Source organism: Salvelinus fontinalis, chromosome 8, assembly GCF_029448725.1.
Source record: "Salvelinus fontinalis isolate EN_2023a chromosome 8, ASM2944872v1, whole genome shotgun sequence".
NCBI classification, from domain to species: Eukaryota; Metazoa; Chordata; class Actinopteri; order Salmoniformes; family Salmonidae; genus Salvelinus; species Salvelinus fontinalis.
Window position 1 is genome coordinate 3,349,212 of NC_074672.1, and position 17,740 is coordinate 3,366,951.

Here is a 17,740-nt window from a genome sequence, read left to right on the forward strand (position 1 = left end):
GTGAGATGTTACCCCACTTTTCCACCAAGGCACCTGCAAGTTCCTGGACATTTCTGGGGGGAGTGGCCCGTGCCCTCACCTTCCGATCTAACAGGTCCCAGACGTGCTCAATGGGACTGAGATCCGGGCTCTTCGCTGGCCATGGCAGAACCCTGACATTCATGTCTTGCAGGAAATCACGCACAGAACGAGCAGTATGGCTGGTGGCATTGTCATGCTGGAGGGTCATGTCAGGATGAGCCTGCAAGAAGGGTACCACATGAGGGAGGAGGATATCTTCCCTGTAACGCACAGCGTTGAGATTGCCTGCAATGACAACAAGCTCAATCCGATGATGCTGTGACACATCGCCCCAGACCATGACAGACCCTTCACCTCCAAATCAATCCCGCTCCAGAGTACAGGCCTTGGTGTAACGCTCATTTCTTCAACGATAAATGCGAATCCGACCATCGCCCCCTGGTGAGACAAAACTGCGACTCATCAGTGAAGAGCACTTTTTGCCAGTCCTGTCTGGTCCAGCAACGGTGGGTTTGTGCCCATAGGTGACGTTGTTGCCGGTGATGTCTGGTGAGGACCTGCCTTACAACAGGCCTACAAGCCCTCAGTCCAGCCTCTCTAGCCTATTGTGGACAGTCTGAGCACTGATGGAGGGATTGTGCGTTCCTAGTGTAACTCGGGCAGTTGTTGTTGTCATCCTGTACCTGTCCCGCAGGTGTGATGTTCGGATGTACCGATCCTGTGCAGGTGTTGTTACACGTGGTCTGCCACTGCAAGGACGATCAGCTGTCTATCCTGTCTTCCTGTAGCGCTGTCTTAGGCGTCTCACAGTACAGGACATTGCAATTTATTGCACTGGCCACATCTGCATTCCTCATGCCTCCTTGCAGCATGCCTAAGGCACGTTCACACAGATGAGCAGGGACCCTGGGCATCTTTCTTTTGGTGTTTTTCAGAGTCAGTAGAAAGGCTTCTTTAGTGTCCTAAGTTTTCATAACTGTGACCTTAATTGTCTACCGTCTGTAAGCTGTTAGTGTCTAAACGACCATTCCACAGGTGCATGTTCATTAATTTTTTATGGTTCATTGAACAAGCATGGGAAACAGTGTTTAAACTAGAGGTCGACCGATTATGATTTTTCAAAAAACGATACCGATTATTGGAGGACCAAAAATAAGCCAATACCGATTAATCGGCCGATTTATTTTATTTTATTTGTAATAATGACATTTACAACAATACTGAATGAACACTTATTTTAACTTAATATAATACATCAATAAAATCATTTTAGCCTCAAATAAATAATGAAACATGTTCAATTTGGTTTAAATAAAAAAAACAAAGTGTTGGAGAAGAAAGTAAAAGTGCAATGTGTGCCATGTAAGAAAGCTAACGTTTAAGTTCCTTGCTCAGAACATGAGAACATATGAAAGCTGGTGGTTCCTTTTAACATGAGTCTTCAATATTCCCAGGTAAGAAGTTTTAGGTTTTAGTTATTGTAGGAATTATAGGACTATTTCTCTCTATACCATTTCTATTTCATATACAGTGGGGAGAATAAGTATTTGACACACTGACGATTTTGCAGGTTTTCCTACTTACAAAGCATGTAGAGGTCTGTCATTTTTATCATAGGTACACTTCAACTGTGAGAGACGGAATTTAAAACAAAAATCCAGAAAATCACATTGTATGATTTTTAAGTAATTCATTTGCATTTTATTGCATGACATAAGTATTTGATCACCTACCAACCAGTAAGAATTCCGGCTCTCACAGACCTGTTCGTTTTTCTTTAAGAAGCCCTCCTGTTCTCCACTCATTACCTGTATTAACTGCACCTGTTTGAACTCGTTACCTGTATAAAAGACACCTGTCCACACACTCAATCAAACAGACTCCAACCTCTCCACAATGGCCAAGACCAGAGAGCTGTGTAAGGACATCAGGGGTAAAATTATAGACCTGCACAAGGCTGGGATGGGCTACAGGACAATAGGCAAGCAGCTTGGTGAGAAGGTAACAACTGTTGGCGCAATTATTAGAACATGGAAGAAGTTCAAGATGACGGTCAATCACCCTCGGTCTGGGGCTCCATGCAAGATCTCACCTCGTGGGGCATCAATGATCATGAGGAAGGTGAAGGATCAGCCCAGAACTACACGGCAGGACCTGGTCAATGACCTGAAGAGAGCTGGGACCACAGTCTCAAAGAAAACCATTAGTAACACACTACGCCGTCATGGATTAAAATCCTGCAGCGCACGCAAGGTCCCCCTGCTCAAGCCAGCGCATGTCCAGGCCCGTCTGAAGTTTGCCAATGACCATCTGGATGATCCAGAGGAGGAATGGGAGAAGGTCATGTAGTCTGATGAGACAAAAATAGAGCTTTTTGGTCTAAACTCCACTCGCCGTGTTTGGAGGAAGAAGAAGGATGAATACAACCCCAAGAACACCATCCCAACCATGAAGCATGAAGGTGGAAACATCATTCTTTGGGGATGCTTTTCTGCAAAGGGGACAGGACAACTGCACCGTATTGAGGAGAGGATGGATGGGGCCATGTATTGCGAGATCTTGGCCAACAACCTCCTTCCCTCAGTAAGAGCATTGAAGATGGGTCGTGGCTGGGTCTTCCAGCATGACAACGACCCGAAACACACAGCCAGGGAAACTAAGGAGTGGCTCCGTAAGAAGCATCTCAAGGTCCTGGAGTGGCCTAGCCAGTCTCCAGACCTGAACCCAATAGAAAATCTTTGGAGGGAGCTGAAAGTCCGTATTGCCCAGCAACAGCCCCGAAACCTGAAGGATCTGGAGAAGGTCTGTATGGAGGAGTGGGCCAAAATCCCTGCTGCAGTGTGTGCAAACCTGGTCAAGAACTACAGGAAACATATGATCTCTGTAATTGCAAACAAAGATTTATGTACCAAATATTAAGTTCTGCTTTTCTGATGTATCAAATGTCATGCAATAAAATGCAAATTAATTACTTAAAAATCATACAATGTGATTTTCTGGATTTTCGTTTTAGATTCCGTCTCTCACAGTTGAAGTGTACCTATGATAAAAATGACAGACCTCTACATGCTTTGTAAGTAGGAAAACCTGCAAAATCGGCAGTGTATCAAATACTTGTTCTCCCCACTGTACCTTTGACTATTGGATGTTCTTATAGGCACTTTAGTATTGCCAGTGTAACAGTATAGCTTCCGTCCCTCTCCTCGCTCCTACCTGGGCTCGAACCAGGAACACATCGACAACAGCCACCCTCGAAGCAGCGTTACCCATGCAGAGCAAGGGGAAAACTACTCCAAGTCTAAGAGCGAGTGACGTTTAATACGCTATTAGAGCGCACCCCGCTAACTAGCTAGCCATTTCACATCGGTTACACCAGCCTAATCTCGGGAGTTGATAGGCTTGAAGTCATAAACAGCTGAGCTGCTGGCAAAACACACGAAAGTGCTGTTTGAATGAATGCTTACGAGCCTGCTGGTGCCTACCATCGCTCAGTCAGACTGCTCTATTAAATCATAGACTTAATTATAACATAATAACACACATAAATACGAGCCTTAGGTCATTAATATGGTCGAATCCGGAAACTATCATCTCGGGAAAAAATATATATATTCTTTCAGTGAAATACGGAACTGTTCCATATTTTATCTAACGGGTGGCATCCATAAGTCTAAATATTCCTGTTACATTGCACAACCTTCAATGTTATGTCATAATTACGTAAAATTCTGGCAAATTAGTTCGCAATGAGCCAGGCGGCCCAAACTGTTGCATATACCCTGACTCTGCGTGCAATGAACGCAAGAGAAGTGACACAAATTCACCTGGTTAATATTGCCTGCTAACCTGGATTTCTTTTCGCTAAATATGCAGGTTTAAAAAAAAATACTTCTGTGTATTGATTTTAAGAAAGGCATTGATGTTTATGGTTAGGTACAGTCGTGCAACGATTGTGCTTTTTTCGCAAATTCGCTTTTGTTAAATCATCCCCCGTTTGGCGAAGTTGGCTGTCTTTGTTAGGAAGAAATAGTCTTCACACAGTTCGCAACGAGCCAGGCGGCCCAAACTGCTGCATATACACTGACTTTGTTGCAAGAGAAGTGACACAAATAAATTCATGTTAGCAGGCAATATTAACTAAATATGCAGGTTTAAAAATATATACTTGTGTATTGATTTTAAGAAAGGCATTGATGTTTATGGTTAGGTACCTTTTTCGCGAATACGCACCGCATCGATTATATGCAACGCAGGACAACTAGATAAACAAGTAATATCATCAACCATGTGTAGTTAACTAGTGATTATGATTGATTGATTGATTGTGTTTTATAAGATAAGCTAGCTAGCAACTTACCTTGGCTTCTTACTGCATTCGCGTAACAGGCAGGCTCCTCGTGGAGTGCAATGAGAGGCAGGTGGTTAGAGCGTTGGACTAGGTAACCCTCTATAACCACTACACATTACGTGTATGATCTTCATGTCTTAACAAAAGACTCCACTATGCAAATAACCATTTTGGGTGCGTCTGAGTTTGCCAGAGCGCAGAATAACTGATGAATTTACGAACGCTCAACACCTGTTGAATATGGCCGGTGTCAGTATACGTCGGCAAAAAAGTGTGATTAAATTGTTGCCAGCAGCACAGTTACAGTCACCAACACTCTGGATAACATGACAGCAGCCTAACCAGCTCTGTTAGGGCGAGTAAAATGGTCAGAGTGTGAATGATGCTGAATGGGTGTAGACTATGAAAAGCTCTCCAGTAGATACCAAAACATTCAAAGGCCATTTTCTCAAAAGTAAGGTTACAAGTTGATCAACTTTCAAAGCAGAATTACTTTCCGATTGTCCCTGAAATGCAGTGTATGATATACATTTTGTATCTCTGTGTCTCTGCTTTTATCCAATGTAAAAAACAGAATTTCTAATTTTACTACAAAAGACAGAATCAAGGCGGTCGGTCACATATACTACAGTTCTGCCATAGTGATATGTTTGCCGTGACTTCTGTCTTTCAAATTAGTATTTTCTGTGATTTTATTAAGCAGAGAATAGAGCCCCACAATGGAGATGTCATGATACCCATAAAAACTAGCGGTCAAACACGGAAATGGTTCCAATAGTTTTTTCACAATTCAAAACATTTAAAATAAGGTCTGTGTTTCATCTAGGCTTACCCTGGCGTGACGTTTTGATAATCGTATAAATCTCTCTAGGACAAGGTGACTTTTATTAATGTATTCACCTGGAACCCCCCCCAAATGAAATTAGCCCACATCCCCTGTTTGACCGGAAGGTGTTATGGGTACTTTGACTCATACTGTGGTACTCTATAGGAGATAAGAAAGGCATATGAGTGAACCAGCAGTGTATTGTATGGTGCACATTTTGTAGAGTAAAACACTCAAAACCACACCCGTCATAATCATATTTCCCAGCATGCTCTACTGCAGATGGATACTCAGAATTGTTTGTTTCAATTTGTGTATTTGCACTTACTTTGATTGGTTGATTGATTGTATGCTACACCAAGATAAATAGCATACAGATTTCTAAACTAATACAATCTGTTAGTGGTTGGATTTATTGCACCCATTACTGAGATTGTTGTTCCAGTTTAGATGATCAAGGTAGTCTCCTATCTTAACCTACCCTACTTTGGCAATCATTCTGAATGCAAATTTCAAAAGTTTCAGTTGTTGGATAGCTTCAATACACATCTCTTTTCAGCCAGCATAATGTGACTTGCAGGCCTGATGTGGCCTGTAAACCAGGAGTTTCCTAACGCCACTGTGTTAGTCAATAAAAATAAAGACCTTATGATATACTGTATAAAGAGTCTAATTTGAAAGGCTAATATGGCTGTTGGAACTGTTCAAAGAGGGTTCCTATGAATAAAAGGGTTCCTGGTAGAACCATTCATAATTCAGAACCATTCATAAAGGTTTTTAGGAAGAACCCTTCAAAGATAAAATGGATCTCGGTAGAATCAAAATCAAATGAAATTGTATTAGTCAAATGCGCCGAATACAACAGCTGTAGACCTTACAGTGAAATGCTTACTTACGAGCCCCTATCCAAAAATGCAGTAACAAAAATTAAAAATACAGATAAGAATAAGAAATAAAGGTAACAAGTAATAAAAGAACAGCAGTAAAATAGCGAGACAATAGCGAGACTATACAGCTACCGGTACAGAGTCAATGAGTGGGGGCACCGGTTAGTTGAGGTAAGATGTACATATGGGTAGAGTTATTAAAGTGACTATGTATAGATGATAACAACAGAGAGTAGCAGCGGTGTAAGGGGGGGGGGGGGGGGGGGGGGCAATGCAAATAGTCTGGGTAGCATTTGATTAGGTGTTTAGGAGTCTTGTGGCTTGGGGGTAGAAGCTGTTTAGAGGCCTCTTGGACCTAGACTTGGCGCTCCGGTACCGCGTGCCGTGTGGTAGCATAGAGAACAGTCTATGACTAGGGTGGCTGGAGTCTCTGACACCGCTTGGTATAGAGGTCCTGGATGGCAGGGCGCTGGGCCACAGTGTTGACTTGGGCCGTTCGCACTACCCTCTTACGGTCGGAGGCCGAGCAGTTGCCATACCAGGCTGTAGAACCTTTTGAGGATCTGAGGACCCATGCCAAATCTTTTCAGTCTCCTGAGGGGGAATAGGTTTTGTCGTGCCCTCTTCACGACTGTCTTGGTGTGTTTGGACCATGTTAGTTTGTTGGTGATGTGGACATCAAGGAACTTGAAGCTCTCAACCTGCTCCACTACAGCCCCGTCGATGAGAATGGGGGCGTGCTCGGTCCTCCTTTTCCTGTAGTCCACAATCATCTCCTTTGTCTTGATCACGTTGAGGGATAGGTTGTTATTCTGGCACCACACGGCCAGGTCTCTGACCTCCTCCCTATAGGCTGTCTCGTCGTTATCGGTGATCAGGTCTACCACTGTTGTGTCATCGGCAAACTTGATGATGGTGTTGGAGTCGTGCCTGGCCGTGCAGTCATGAGTGAACAGGGAGTACAGGAGAGGACTGAGCATGCACCCCTGACGGGCCGCTGTTTTGAGGATCAGCGTGGCGGATGTGTTGTTACCTACCCTTACCACCTGGGGGCAGCCCATCAGGAAGTCCAGGATCCAGTTTATTTTACCTTTATTTAACTAGGCAAGTCAGTTAAGAACAAATTCTTATTTTCAATGACGGCCTAGGAATAGTGGGTTAACTGCCTTGTTCAGTGGCAGAACGACAGATTGTACCTTGTCAGTTTGGGGATTCGAACTTGCAACCTTTCGGTTACTAGCCCAACGCTCTAACCACTAGGCTACCCTGCCGCCCCGGCCCAGTTGCAGAGGGAGGTCTTTAGTCCCAGGGTCCTTAGCTTATTGATGAGCTTTCAGAGCACTATGGTGTTGAACACTGACCTGTAGTCAATGAATAGCATTCTCACATAGGTGTTCCTTTTGTCCAGGTGGTAAAGGGCAGTGTGGAGTGCCCTTTGGTGGCGGTGGGGTTATGGTATGGGCAGTCAAATCAAATCGAATTTATTTATATAACCCTTCGTACATCAGCTGATATCTCAAAGTGCTGTACAGAAACACAGCCTAAAACCCCAAACAGCAAGCAATGCAGATGTAGAAGCACGGTGGCTGGGAAAAACTCCCTAGAAAGGCCAAAACCTAAGAAGAAACCTAGAGAAGAACCAGGCTATGAGGAGTGGCCAGTCCTCTTCTGGCTGTGCCGGGTCATAAGGAATAAGTCATAAGCTATGAGCACGATTGCATTTTATTGCAACAATGAGCACGATTGCATTTTATTGATGGCAATTTTAATGCACAGATACCGTGACGAGATCCTGAGGCCCATTGTCGTGCCATTCATCCACCTCCATCACCTCATGTTTCAACATAACGCACGGCCCCATGTCGCAAGGATCTATACACAATTCCTTGAAGCTGAAAATATCCCAGTTCTTCCATGGCCTGCATACGCACCAGACATGTCACCCATTGAGCATGTTTGGGATGCTCTGGATCGACGGCATGTTCCAGTTCCCGCCAACATCCAGCAACTTCGCACAGCCATTGAAGAGGGGGACAACATTCCACAGGCCACAATCAACAGCCTGATCAACGCTATGCGAAGGAAAAGTCACGCTGCATGAGACAAATGGTGGTCACACCAGATAATGACTGATTTTCTGATCCACGCCCCTAACTTCTTAAAATATCTGTCCCAGTCATGTGAAATCCACAGATTAGGGCCTAATACATTTATTTCAATTGATTGACTTCCTTACATGAACTGTTACTCAGTAAAATCTTTGAAATTGTTGCATGTTGCGTTCATATTTTTGTTCAGTGTACTTTGTACCTCTCATTTACTCAAGTGTTTCCTTTACATTGGAATGGACAGAGGCACAAAAAATAATATTTCGCAAAAAAATGGAATATAATGTTGCGGATAAAGTTCGGAATAACAGTTTCAATGTACAACATCTAACAACCTGCATCACTAAACAGAGCTTTGCCGTTTCGAAAAGGACGTATTTGGGTCTTTTTTGTTGTTGTTGCCTTTGTTCATATTTTTTCAGGGCCCCATACTACACAAGTTAAATCACAGAAGAGGTGTCTGAACCCTTCTATAACATGACATTTACATCACACAGAGATTTGGTTCTAAAAATAAAAGGTCTCCTTTAAATCAGACATTTTAATTTGAATCTTCAATTAACTTCATTATCAAAGACTTGAAGAAAAAGAGGCCAGACGTTTATTAAATCAGTGGACAGATTCCAGTACATTACAAATAAGCAAAACCATTTCTACCTTGATTTCCAGAAATTAGCCATAATAGAAAACAATATAAAAAAAAAGACAACAGTATGATGCCAAAGCAGTTTAAATATTTGATAACCAGATGTTGCTTATAGCCATTTCATGATGGGAATATCCCTAAATGGAGACTTCTCAGGTTTCTGCCATACCAGGGGTCCAGACACCAGACTCTAGTTATCATATCTACAGAAAGGGAAACAGATTGTTTATGTGATTGTTACATTACATAAATCCATATTTATACTTAGTATAATGTTTGTCATTTGATTGTTTTCATCTAAATTCTTTGACATGGGATTCGTTTTTTAGTCAGGTGTAAACACAAGATGTCTGACCAACACAGGTCAGGAAGGAAACAACATATTTGTGTTAGGGTGAGAGAACTCTGGGCCCTATATTTATACTGTTTGACTTATGTGACAGGGACAGTGCACATTAAATCAACATTTCAGTGTTCATATAAATGTCAATGTGCCAGAGTTAGCAAAAGAGCTCATTTTTGTCCATAGTCCTATACCTGTTTAGAGTGTGATCGTGGTCAGTGGTCCAGCCCCCTCAGGGCAGCGATGGTGGACACCAGTCTACGGGGTAGCAGTTTGGCTGTCAGTCTGTACTCCTCTGGCTTGGCCCTCAGCAGGGTCACTATCTGCTGCAGGGTCCTGGAGGGCTGCAAGCCCAAAGCATCCATCACGTTGCTCAGATAGTCTGTGGGGAGTTAGAAGACCAACACTGTTACAGACACACTGAAAACACAGTACTAGTGCCTTCAGAAAGCATTAACAGCAACTCTAGTGTAGATTTGGCCTTGTGTTTATTGTCCTGCTGAAAGGTGAATTCACCAGAGTGTCTGGTAGAAAGCAGACTGAACCAGGTTTCCTTCTAGGATTTTGCTTGTGCTTAGTGCCATTCCCTTTCTTTTTTATACTGAAAAACTCCCCAGTCCTTAACGATTACAAGCATACCCATAACATGATGCAACCACCACTATGCTTGAAAATATGAAGAGTGGTACACAGTAATGTGTTTTATTGGGTTTGCCCCAAACATAACACTTTGTATACAGGACAAAAAGTTAGATTTGCCAAAAATGTTTAGGTTTCACTTTAATGCCTTGTTGCAAACAGGATGCATGTTTTGGAATATTTGTATTCTGTACATTTCACGCCCTGGCCATAGAGGTTTTTATTCTCTATTTTGGTTAGGCCAGGGTGTGACTAGGGTGGGTATTCTAGTTTATTTCTATGTTGGTGTGGTTCCCAATCTATCGTTGTCTCTGATTGGGGATCATATTAAAGTTGTCCTTTTTCCTTTGGGTTTTGTGGGTAGTTGATTTCTGTTTAGTGTCTGCACCTGCCTGGACTGTTTCGGTTTTCCCTCTTTGTTATTTTGTTCGAGTGTTTTGAGTATTAAATTTATCATGAACACTCACCACGCTGCGTTTTGGTCCACTCCTTCATACGACGATCATTACAGTACAGGCTTCCTTATTTTCACTCTGTCAATTAGTTTAGTATTTTGGAGTAACTACAAAGTTGTTGATCCATCCTCAGTTTCCTCTTATCACAGCCATTAAACTCTAACTATTCTAAAGTCAGCATTGGCCCCATGGTGAAATCCTGAGTGGTTTCCTTCCTCACCAGCAACTGAGTTAGGAAGGATGCCTGTATCTTTGTAGTGACTGAGTGTATTGATACACAATTCAAAGTGTAATTAATAACTTCACCATGCTCAAAGGGATATTCAATGTCTGTTTGTTGTTGTATCCATCTACCATTAGGTGCCCTTCTTTGCGAAGCATTGGAAAACCTCCCAGGTCTTTGGGGTTGAATTTGTGTTTGAAATTCTCTGCATGACTGAGGAACCTTACATACCTTGTGTGGGGTACAGAAAAAAAAATATGTTAAACCCTATGATCGCACAAAAAATGAGTCCATACAACTGATGTGACTTGTTAAAAAGATCGGACCCTTTTTTTCAATTTTCGCCTAAAATGACATGCCCAAATCTAACTGCCTGTAGCTCAGGACCTGAGGCAAAGGACATGCATATTCTTGATACCATTTGAAAGAAAACACTTTGAAGTTTGTGGAACTGCGAAATTAATGTACATTAGGTAAAAGATAATACAAAGGGGAAAAAAATGTTTTTTTTTGTTTTACTTTATCATCTTATATGACTTCGGAATCTAGGTGCAATTTATATTTTGGCCACAAGATAGCAGCAGTGCATGTGCAAAGTTTTAGACTGATCAATGAACCATTGCATTTATGTTCAAAATGTATCAAGACTGCCCAAATGTGCCTAATTGGTTTATTAATACATTTTCAAGTTCATAACTGTGCACTCTCCTCAAACAGCATGGTATTCCTTCACTGCAATAGCTACTGTAAATTGGACAGCGCAGTTAGATTACCAATAATTTAAGCTTTCGGCCAATATCAGATATGTCTATGTCCTGGGAAATGTTCTTATTACTTACAACCTCACACATAGATCTTAAGCACATTTTTACTCCTGAAATTATTTAGGTTTACCATAACAAAGGGGTTGAATTCTTATTGATTCAAGACATTTCAGATTGTAATTTTTAATTAATTTGTAGAAATGTCCCAAAACATAATTCCACTGTGTAGGCCAGTGACAAACAAACTCTCAATTTAATATATTTTAAAATTCAGGCTGTAAATTCAGGCTGTAAAAAGTAAAGGTGTGACTACTTTGAAGGCACTGTATATTATTACCTATTAATTACTACATTATTACTATATAATTACCAGTTCATCTCTTGTGGAGACGTAACATAAATGGTATCGTAGCGTCTGTCAACAGATGATTGTGGGATGTGACGACAACGAGGAACAGTTTGCAGATTTGTTTTCCGGTGCTCGCATCTTTCGAATTTCTGAAAGGGAGGGGAACATCCTAGACTTGAAGGGGGGTGGAGAGACTTCACAAGTCACGTCCGTACCTTTCTCTAACACCTCCCCCCTGAACTTAAACGAGCATATGATGCACTTACGCAACATTTTAGTTGTGAGTTTTAGATTACAGATAGATGTAGAGTGTACCTGCAAAGCTTAATGATAAACTTATTGATGCTTTGGCAAGTAGGCAAGTGGAATACTTGATGATGCTCTATTACTAGCAACATCAGTGTAGTTACAAATAACTTCATACTTACAACCAATGTGTGTATAAGTATTTATTGCTTCTTGGTTTACGTTAAATCGTCTGAAAATGTTATGACTCTGTAGATAAAAACTAAAATCTAAGAATTAGATTTTTCCTAAACAACCAACTCCAGGTGATCAAACGGCACACAAGAAGCAATGACATACTTATAAACATGTTTGCTCCATGTACAACATAGTTCTCTAGTTCTAGATCTATCAAGCACATTTTGTAGGTAAGTGATGTTGGTCAGGTACCAATGTCGGTGGCCAGCTGTTTGGTAGAGTGGGCCGTGAGCTCTGGGATGAGCAGGATGGCGTCACAGTACGTCTGCATCGTCGCCCTGGCGATAGAGCCCAGCCAGTAGTCTGCCGTGTTGTCCAGCTCCGGAAGGTCATCACCTCAAATCAAATGTTATTTGTCACATGAGCCGAATACAACAGGTTTACAGTGAAATGCTTACTGGAGGATCAAGTTTTGAAATCAGTGGAATTTGAGTATGATGGCTAAAGAGATTGAGAAAACACCTGTCTCCGGATTATATCTTCAAACTTCAGACAGGGAGACACGTCCATCATGCATGATGATGTATACAGGTAAGATAGCTAGCTACAGATGTTACACATTTCTATTTTGACAGAAAGTGGTTTCATTTCAAGCTAAAGTGTACTGTTAGCCAGCTAGCTAACGTTAGCCGGCTGGCTCCCTAGCTGACGTTGTTATTCGTATCCCAGAGCCGTTTGCTTTTCTGGTTAGAGCCTAATGTTAGCTAGCTAACATTGAACCTGGTTGGTCAGCTCCCAGCAGTGTGGCATCGATGCCACTGTGTTCATTGTTGTTTCAATAGCTAACGTTAGCTGGCTGGCTCATTATGTGACGTGTACAGCACCCGTTGAATATGGCGGGTGTCAGTAAACGTCTGCAAAAAAGCATAATGAAATTGTTGCCAGCAGAGCTGGTTAGGCTGTTTTCATGTTATCCAGAGGCAAACAAATAAAATCGGCCAGAGAGTCAACTGTGCGCTTTGAACGCTCCGAGGGTGAAACGAGATGGGTGGGGCTAAAGCTTAAGAGGGTGTGAATGATGCTGAATGGGTGTAGACAAAGAAGAGCTCTTCACTAGATACCAAAACATTCAAAAAGGCCATTTTCTCAAAAGTGAGTTTACAAGTTGATCAACTTTCAAAGCAGAGTTACTTTCCCATTGTTCCTCAAATGCAGTGTATGATACACAATTTTGTTGCTCTGAGCCTCTACTTTTATCCAATGTAGAAAACACAATTTCAAAGACAGATGGAGGGAGAGACAGAAAGAGAGCAGGGGAGAGAAGAGGAGAGACAGTCACCTTGCTCAGGAGGGAAGGGCAGTTTGCCTGCATGCAGAGCCAATTCCAGTGCCGGGTCCTCTTGCGTCACAAAGGGCTCCAAGTGGAGCGGCAAAGACATGATGTACTGTCCTATCTGTCAGGGGGAAACACAGGCAGTTAGCCACCTTAACACACTCATGTCTGCTAGCCTGAACATTCATGGTACTGTAGTAACACTAACTGTGAACATTTCTAATAGAAAACCCCACTATTGTTTTCTGAAGACAGGCTATGTATTACATAATACTGTCGTGACATGACGATCATTAATCTGATTACTTATTTATTGTATCAACTAACTACGTTTAATTGTTACTCGATTAAATTAATCATTTAACAATGAACTAATTAGGAATTTGGGGCACCACGGGAAAAGTTGTTTAACGAGTTACTATCTTAAACTAAAGATGTATAGATATCTCTTACATCAATAACAGTCACTTATTAACTCAGTCTCACCCTGAACATCGCATAATCCTTGGATCTGCAAGAACCCTAGCCCTTCTGAATATCCAGTACTTGATTTAATCATTTATTTACTAACTAACTAAATAACAACACAGAATACACATACATGAGATAAAAGTCCCTAGTGGACTGACAAGATATGACGGCTTGTTACACATATGGAGAGGGAGGGGTACAACACTTGGATACATTTGGAAGCTACACTCACAGAAATATTAATACTTAGCACCCTAACCACCGCTCATTCGGATTAGAAATGCAATATATATTTACACATAGCTGTCCCTGATCGTCATCTATCCATTGAAACCAATCGATCCGTCTATGGGTAGTGGCTATATGTAAGGCTATGGTGGTCCATCAGAGGTCACAATGTTCATCTTTGTAGAGTTTCTCTGGTAGTGGAGTGCTTGTTAGACAGATACTTCAGATGTACCAATGGTCTGTGGGGATTCTCCTTCCCAACTTGTGTCTTTAGTCAAAGTTCTTGGAGCACTTTTACATGCACAGCTGCAGACTGTGAATGTTTCTGGTCTCCTAGGTGAGGTTATCTTCTCGTGTTGAAGTTGAGAGCTCCAGATTCTCACCATTTGAACGTGTAGACGTGTAGAATAATGGTTGATTATTCAGGGTACAGCACCCGACCACTTTACACGCCAGTAGTAACCCTGCAATGTACGGGTCTCACAATTTTCAGCCATGTAGCCACCGCTCCACGCTGTCTGGTCTTGTAGTTTTAACCATTAGTAACGTTCAGCTCACGCTGTCCGGCAGGCTGGTCTCCTAGTGGTCTCAAGGTTGATTATTCAGGTTCAGGCTCCTGACCACTTTACATGTCAGCAGTAACCCGGCATATTTTGGTCTGCTGTGTTAATTCTTAGTGAGTTCTTTTAAGCACTCTGGTCGGAAAGGCGGTTCCATCTCACTGACGTGGCTTAGTGTGCAAGGGACATGAAAACCATTATCTCATTAGAAGATTAAAATCACATTTCAATCTTTTCAGAAATAGTTTCATCGTTCTTCATTTTCTATTAACATCCTATTGGATGGAAACTTTAAAGCTAGAATGTGTTTACTTCCTAAGTTACAGCATTTCCGTTATATAGTTTTTAATGACATCACAAAATGAGAAGCAACATGACAGGATTATTCTTTAAATCCCCACAGACCATTCCTATCTTATGAATATTGTTCCAAAGTTAATTCTCTTGGAGAAAAATGGTTTTGGCGGCAAAAGTCTCTGGAACAAAGAGATTTTTGCATTCCCATACTAGAGAGCCAGAGGGAGAGTTTGTGCCAACTATTTATGACCGGCTATTAAGTCATAAAACCGGCCCAACTCCCCCCCTCTCCTAACCTGTGGGAGAGAGGGGAGGGTCTAGCTATCTGTCAGCCATGTGCAAGGCTGATCTGGCACCTGTGATCCTCATCAAGGCGAGAGAGTCATGACAATACATATAAAAAAATTATATTTTACTTTAAACTTGAATTAGCATGTAGATGTTGAGCCCATTGCAGGAAAAACTTACATTGGTGATGTACTCCTGTGGGGACAAGCTGAAGGTAGGCAGGTCTTCAGCATAGCTCTCTCCAAAACCTCCTGCATCTCGGCTCTGATAACAGCCATGGTACAAGATGGAACATACAGTGAGTGGCAAGAAAAAGTATGTGAACCCTTTGGAATTACGTGGAGTTCTGCATAAATTTGATCTGATCTTCATTAAGTCACAATAGACAAACAGTGTGCTTAAACTAATAACACACAAATTATTGTATTTTCTTGTCTGTATTGAATACATCATTTAAACATTCAGTTTAGGTTGGAAAAAGTATGTGAACCCCTAGGCTAATTATTTCTCCAAAAGCTAATTGGAGTCAGGAGTCAACTAACCTGGAGTCGAATCAAAGAGACGAGATTGGAGATGTTGGTTAGAACTGCCCTGCCCCATAAAAAACACTCACAAAATTTGAGTTCGCTATTCACAAGAAGCATTGCCTGACGTGAACGCCTCACGTCGAACAAAAGATATCTCAGAAGACATAAGATTAAGAATTGTTGCCCTGCATGAAGCTGGAAAGGGTAACTAAAATATCTCTAAAAGTCAGTTCACGGTAGGAAAAATTGTCTATAAATGGAGAAATTTCAGCACTGTTGCTACTCTCCCTAGGAGTGGCCGTCCTGCAAAGATGACTGCAAGAGGACAGCGCAGAATGTTCAATGAGGTTAAGAAGAATCCTAGAGTGTCAGCTAAAGACTTACAGAAATCTCTGGAAGATGCTAACATCTCGAATCTACAATACGTAAACACTGAACAAGAATGGTGTTCATGGGAGGACACCATGGACAAAGCCACTGCTGTCCAAACAAAGGTGCACCTGGATGTTACACAGCACTACTGTCAAAATATTCTGTGGACAGATGAACCTACAGTTGTGGAGTTTTGAAGGAACACACAACACTGTGTGGAGGTAAAAAAGGCACAGCACACCAACATCAAAACCTCATCCCGGTAGCCTAGTGGTTAGAATGTTGGACTAGTAACCGGATGGTTGCAAGATCGAATCCCCGAGCTGACAAGGTAAAAATCTGTCGTTCTGCCCCTGAACAAGGCAGTTAACCCACTGTTCCTAGGCCGTCATTGAAAATAAGAATTTGTTCTTAAGTGACTTGCCTAGTTAAACAATGGTAAAATAAAAAATAAAAATCCCACTGTAAACTATGGTGGAGGGAGCATCATGGTTTAGGGCTGCTTTGCTGCCTCAGGGCCAAGTTAAGACAGACACATCCGTGACGCAACCGCGCGTGTCCTTATCCAATTCCGAGGTGCATATTGAAGATATTCATCTATAAGTCTTTGCTAGATAAAGCTCGGCCTTATCTCAGCTCACTGGTCACCATAACACCCACCCATAGCACGCGCTCCAGCAGGTACAGTGGGGCAAAAAATATTTAGTCAGCCACCAATCGTGCAAGTTCTCCCACTTAAAAAGATGAGAGAGGCCTGTAAATTTCATCATAGGTACACTTCAACTATGACAGACAAAATGAGAAAAAAAATCCAGAAATCACATTGTAGGATTTTTTATGAATTTATTTGCAAATTATGGTGGAAAATAAGTATTTGGTCACCTACAAACAAGCAAGATTTCTGGCTCTCACAGACCTGTAACTTCTTCTTTAAGAGGCTCCTCTGTCCTCCACTCGTTACCTGTATTAATGGCACCTGTTTGAACTTGTTATCAGTATAAAAGACACCTGTCCACAAGCTCAAACAGTCACACTCCAAACTCCACTATGGCCAAGACCAAAGAGCTGTCAAAGGACACCAGAAACAAAATTGTAGACCTGCACCAGGCTGGGAAGACTGAATCTGCAATAGGTAAGCAGCTTGGTTTGAAGAAATCAACCGTGGGAGCAATTATTAGGAAATGGAAGACATACAAGACCACTGATAATCTCCCTCGATCTGGGGCTCCACGCAATTTCTCACCCCGTGGGGTCAAAATGATCACAAGAACAGTGAGCAAAAATCCCAGAACCACACGGGGGGACCTAGTGAATGACCTGCAGAGAGCTGGGACCAAAGTAACAAAGCCTACCATCAGTAACACACTACGCCGCAAGGGACTCAAATCCTGCAGTGCCAGACGTGTCCCCCTGCTTAAGCCAGTACATGTCCAGGCCCGTCTGAAGTTTGCTTGAGAGCATTTGGATGATCCAGAAGAAGATTGGGAGAATGTCATATGGTCAGATGAAACCAAAATATAACTTTTTGGTAAAAACTCAACTCGTTGTATTTGGAGGACAAAGAATGCTGAGTTGCATCCAAAGAACACCATACCTACTGTGAAGCATGGGGGTGGAAACATCATGCTTTGG

General features: G+C 42.0%; 1 protein-coding gene across 2 annotated transcripts in view; it reads right to left on the reverse strand.

Moving 5' to 3' along the window:
• Nucleotides 1–8,768: 8,768 nt before the first annotated feature.
• Nucleotides 8,769–17,740, reverse strand: part of LOC129860381 (conserved oligomeric Golgi complex subunit 7-like) — a 29,131-nt gene continuing 20,159 nt past the window's right edge. Inside the window, exons 15-19 of one of the 2 annotated variants that reach the window (XM_055930749.1) lie at nt 15,390–15,473; nt 13,372–13,486; nt 12,285–12,428; nt 9,374–9,561; nt 8,769–9,039 (exon numbers count right to left, since the gene is read on the reverse strand). In XM_055930749.1, the coding sequence (XP_055786724.1) occupies nt 9,395–9,561; nt 12,285–12,428; nt 13,372–13,486; nt 15,390–15,473 (510 nt within the window). In that variant the 3' untranslated portion in view covers nt 8,769–9,039; nt 9,374–9,394. Of the gene's footprint in view, nt 9,040–9,373; nt 9,562–11,630; nt 11,759–12,284; nt 12,429–13,371; nt 13,487–15,389; nt 15,474–17,740 lie in introns of those variants that run through there. The other variant, XM_055930750.1, reaches the window with a different exon arrangement.